This window comes from Rutidosis leptorrhynchoides, chromosome 8 (genome assembly GCF_046630445.1).
Source record: "Rutidosis leptorrhynchoides isolate AG116_Rl617_1_P2 chromosome 8, CSIRO_AGI_Rlap_v1, whole genome shotgun sequence".
Classification (NCBI taxonomy): domain Eukaryota; kingdom Viridiplantae; phylum Streptophyta; class Magnoliopsida; order Asterales; family Asteraceae; genus Rutidosis; species Rutidosis leptorrhynchoides.
The window spans coordinates 374,390,980-374,396,165 of NC_092340.1; the positions used below are offsets into that span (position 1 = coordinate 374,390,980).

Genomic DNA, 5,186 nt, shown 5'->3' on the forward strand with positions numbered 1-5,186 from the left:
TATTGTAAAGTACGCCATTTGTCCCTCTCACTAATGACCACTAAGAAAATCTCATTAAATGTTAACATGTGTCTGACATGTGAGGGTACTTTAGTCATTTTATACTCTACGTTTGTTTATTTTTATCAACAACTCCAACTGAACTTTTCTTATTCAATTCAAAACTCATGAACCTGATTTCATTGCTTTTAATTTAGCCAAACACAATTGAGAAAACCCCATATAAACCATTTGATCATTTTCTCAAATCAAAATCATAATGTTGTTGGTTAGAATTTACAACTACAGTTTCGAAAACAAAACCATTTTATTTCGTAGATCAAATCAGTTAGTGTTGTTGTCTAATACTGGCCACCACCACGGGTGTCTAAAATTAGGGTTTTCGGAGATACTATAGTGAATCAAGTGACGACGACAACAGGAGGCCTTCAGTTTAAACATCGCCAAATTGGCTTTCAATTTTCCGCCAAAATAGCCTTTGACTTTCCGGTCAAACAAGCCTTCGATTTTCTGGCCAAACAAGCCTTTGATTTCCCGGCTAAAACAACGACAACAACAAGAGGTTGTCTGGCCGTTTATATTGGGTAAAAATTTTGTGAATTCAAATATCTTGATTTCTAAATTCTCCGAACAAACTTCGTTTTAATTCGATCGTTCATAGAGCGATCCTATGTCATACTTTCACACTTAACTTTGTGATTAATATAAAAAGCGATTTAGACCCAACATTACATAACTACCCCACCAATGTAGTGCCTATGAGCTCAGCCATTGCTCTAACAACACAACGTGCCAAGGAGTCAGTCGCATCAATTTATCATAAAGTTGATCTTGTCACTTTAATTTTTTGAATTTATATATAAATTTTGGATACATGATACATTAGGAGAACCCTAATACAACAATAAAAACTCAATCTCACATATGTGAAGTATAGGAGATGTGAGATGTAGACAATCTTTCCTCTATTTATGGTAAAAAGAAGTCATTTCTCTATATGGAATGAAACACTCCAAGAGTAGAGAATGTCTTTCCTTTTTTTTTTGACGGTCTAAGAAATAGTTTCAAGAGGATCTCCGATTCCGATTAATAAGTATGAAAAATTTTAAGAAAAAAAAATAGTATAATTTAATTTTCATGAGTTTTAAATTGAAAATCAATTCAATTTAGGTTTGAGTCTAGAACCCAAATAGAGTACCTAAAACTCTAGGGGAGAGCAAAATTCCAGTTTCTTTCTTATCCATAACATAATAACAAGTCTCCTTCCTCATTCCTATTTCATCTTTCTACGCTACACACTTGCTCGAACAACTATCATATAATGGCCACAAGTTCATTTATAATATACTCACCATTATCATGCTCACATATTTTATCATCTTCTAAACCTAAATTCATCCTCAATTCTTCTTCATCTTCTTGTAATCCGTTTACCAAATGTCTCCGGTGGAACTTCCTCCCTCCGTTAACCACCGTTATTTTCTCTTCACCTCAATCCTCTACCTTCCGTACAGCGGCACTCGCCGTTGGTGAAATACTAGACAAGTCTAATAATTTACAGGATTCACTTGCAAAACAACAGTTGCCCAAAATCGATAAAAGTGGAAGGTTTTGTAGCCCTAGGGCTGCCAGAGAGCTTGCACTGTAAGTATACTAACTTTGTATGAATAACATAACTACTTGAATGAAATTGTAACTGTAACTGTAACTGTAACTGTAGTTGAGATGAATTTTGAATGTTAATAGGTCAATCATATATGCTGCTTGTTTAGAAGGATCTGATCCTGTACGCTTGTTCGAGAGGCGAATTAATACCAGAAGAGGTTAGTCTCTACATATTACGCCACGGAGTACTAATATTATTATTATATGAATATGAATTTCGTTAATACCACACTAGTATTTTTATGATTGATGTAGGCTATATAAGTAACAGAGTGTTACTTGATTATGAAAATCCTAGGAGATGGTACCTATGATACACAGATACTAAAAGGTTTGCTTAAAGCAGGTCATAAGAAATTGTGGTTATCGACACGATAATATAAGAATTTTCTTCAAATTTACTTCTCTAAGTTATATTAATATTAATTAATCACCTTCAAAGGGCACATCGAAACATCTCTTGTTCCGAATCTTTCAGGCAAATGTCTTGCAAGTGTTTTGTAAATTGCGCATTTCTAATGTACTTAATACTGAGTACCTTATAATCTCGCTTGGCAAAAATATGTTTTGATATTGAAGAAATAGGGTACGAGTTTGATAAAGAGACATTAATGGAATACAATCATATGAGCTTTGGAGGACCTCCTGTCAAAACCGAGTCAGCTGAAGAAGCTGACGAGCTTATGCGACTAGACGAGAAGGCGTCTGAAGTTGGTATTACTTGACACACTTGAAAAAAATTCTCCTTGTCGTTAGCTATGTGTGTAAAATGACTTTTTGAGGTGTAAATGATTTCTATTTTGTATTTCAGAGGCTGAAGTCCTTTCAGCTCCTCCAAAGTTGGTTTACAGTAAATTAATCTTGCGGTAAGCGCATTCAGTAAAAGTAAACAAGAGGTGATAAATTTTTTGCGCCTGGCTTAGAAGTAATAAGTGTATTTTAGTTTTTTTTTTTTTTTTTTTTGTTTTGTTCAAATGTACAGCTTCACAAGGAAATTGTTGGTGGCTGTAGCAGAAAAGTGGGATAGTCATGTTCTAGTCATTGACAAAGTTGCTCCACTAAATTGGAAGGTTTATACCACATTCTTGCTTGATTGCTAATGCAATAAACCTTTTCAAAAATCCATTTTAAGATTTAAATTATATATTATTGTAAATTGTAATAATAGTGGTTCAATGATTTTAATTAATGACTTAAGTTATTTCTTAATAATACACCAAAAAGTTATTTCTTAATGAATTAAGTTATTGCCACATCTGTATATTATGTTTCTTGTAAGTACTGAATTCAATTGAATACCACGTACTTCTTGTTGTCATTAATCATAATCAGTGGTAGACATGGCAACCAGAAGTCCAGTACTATGTAATAACTTCATAATTTGGAGGTTGATCGTTGTCAGATATTAAAAAGAGTAGAAATTTTACGTATATGTAACTTTATGTTCAGAATGAACCAGCAGGCAGAATCTTGGAGCTTTCTATTCTTCACTTGGCTATGTCTGAAATTGATGTGCTAGGAACACGTCACCAGATTGTAATTAACGAGGTTTGTTTCTTTGTATCCGTTTATAGTCTTATAATGGACCCCAAGCCTACAATCGGACTTGGACCAACCTAATCTATATTCTAATACACCCCCGTAATCCGAATGGCGAAATCGCAATATTCGGACCGGAAGGAAACACTATATTAAATCAAAATGAATAGTGACAAATACTGGCGGAACCAGAATTTTTTTTTTTTTAAAGCGTTCACATTCACTGTAAAAAAAAATTCTTCTATTCTTCCATAAAAATGCAACCTTTTGGGTTATGGGCTTTTGGGTTGGGGGCAAAATCTGGAGGCTTTTGGGCAAAATATGGAGGCTTTTGGGGGCAAAAATCAAATTTAAGCCTGAAAATTTCAAATCCACTGGGGCAAAATCAAATATCCAGAATTTTAAACTGGGGCAGGTGCCCCTGCTCCTATGTAGTTTCGCCCATGGTGACAAAAACACGCCTCTAATTTTAGGAAAATACATACCTGTGTTGATTAGGGTTCAATTCCAGTTTGTGTATCTGATTTTTTGATCAATTGCAAAAATCACGCCTGCTCTCTTTCTCCCGTTGCCATCACTCACACACATACACACTAGTCTTATATTTGTTTTTTCTTTACTGTTGCAGTAATAAGGATATAATTCATGTGCTTTTTTGAAGTAATTGCAATTGGGAAAACCAGTATCTCTACTATAATTTACTTGACACTTGTTGGTATGTTACAAATCAAACCATTTAACCTATTGAAATTTCTTTTGGCATGTGTAAAGGCAGTAGATCTTGCAAAACGTTTTTGTGATGGATCAGCACCCCGAATAGTGAATGGCTGCCTTCGAACATTTATCAAGGGCCTCAAAGAAGAAGGTGATGGCCCGGCACCAGATCTTGAAATGCAAAAAGAAACCAACTCAATTGACTCATTAGTTGACATTGTTGTTTGAGTGAGACTCCCACTTTCGACTTCAGGTATGGTGAATACCAGTATAGACTCAAGAAGGAAGACTTGACTGAAATCGTACAAAGAGAAGATAAACTGGATTTTGTGCTCCTGCTTGCAAGTGGTGCCTGAAACATCAGTACTTGAAGAGAATGCCCATTTTGTGTATCTAAAACGGTGTTATGAGAATCTACTATATTTGCATGGGCTAATAGTTTAAACGTTCATTTAGTGACACAGTAGTGTATAATAATGTGTTCAGGTTGTAGCTGGACGTTCCAACGATATAAAGAATCAATTTGGCTTGTATTTATCATGTATGATTTATGATTGTTATCAGTCTACTAGTGAAGGCTCGTTTAAAGATAGAGGTTGTTTCAAAATCATTCCGGGAAGAACATTTTGAAAGAGACGGTTAACGGAAAGTTGAAACGGGCGGGATCTAGAGGTTGATTTCTCTTAGATCGTTTGGTTTAGTGTTTGTCTTTATCGGGTAGTATCCGGTCTTGTATTTGTTAGTTTGTTTTAACATTTTTCAGGTGGTTAGTGGAGGCTCGTTTAAAGATAGTTTTCGTTTGGTTAGTTGTTTTCTAGGTGCGAGCTCTCCCGTTCACCGGTTTAGTTGTACTCCTTGTTGAGGGCATTTTCCTTTGGAAAACGACCTCGTTTCTATATGAGTGTTCGTATTTTTGCCAAAAAAAAAAAAAAAAAAAAATTAGTCTACTAGGGTGTGGGTAAGGTTTGAACGCGAGACTTTCGAGGCCCATGATATGGGTGTGGGTAACCTTAAGAAAAATATTTTGCAGCTCATGGGGATCGAACTCCTGACCTCCCTTATGGGAAGTTTGCGTCATGAACTTGTTGGTGATGTTTCAAATGAATAAGGCTGTCTCAAATCACACTCCCTCTACAAATGGATACCGATATGGATATGGATATGGATGAAAAGCTCCATCCATGAATATATCCGTTAACACCCGAAATACATATACAAATATATAAATATAGATATACGTAAACACATTTATCGTTACAGATACATTT

General features: G+C 35.2%; 1 protein-coding gene across 1 annotated transcript; it reads left to right on the plus strand.

The window, feature by feature from the left end:
- Nucleotides 1-1,195: 1,195 nt before the first annotated feature.
- LOC139862158 (uncharacterized) lies at nt 1,196-4,455 on the plus strand. Its single transcript, XM_071850718.1, has 7 exons — nt 1,196-1,644; nt 1,747-1,823; nt 2,245-2,379; nt 2,477-2,531; nt 2,648-2,735; nt 3,115-3,213; nt 3,976-4,455. The coding sequence occupies exons 1-7, from the start codon at nt 1,322-1,324 to the stop codon at nt 4,144-4,146; spliced, it is 948 nt and encodes a 315-aa protein (XP_071706819.1). The 5' UTR covers nt 1,196-1,321; the 3' UTR covers nt 4,147-4,455.
- The last annotated feature ends 731 nt before the right edge of the window (nt 4,456-5,186 follow it).

What these genes read in the sequence shown, in the direction of transcription:
- LOC139862158 (XM_071850718.1), top strand. Translation starts at nt 1,322, where the DNA reads ATGGCCACAAGTTCATTTATAATATACTCACCATTATCATGCTCACAT. An exon ending in GCTGCCAGAGAGCTTGCACT is followed by an intron (nt 1,645 to 1,746) that starts GTAAGTATACTA and finishes GAATGTTAATAG; the next exon opens with GTCAATCATATATGCTGCTT. An exon ending in TTGCTCCACTAAATTGGAAG is followed by an intron (nt 2,736 to 3,114) that starts GTTTATACCACA and finishes CTTTATGTTCAG; the next exon opens with AATGAACCAGCAGGCAGAAT.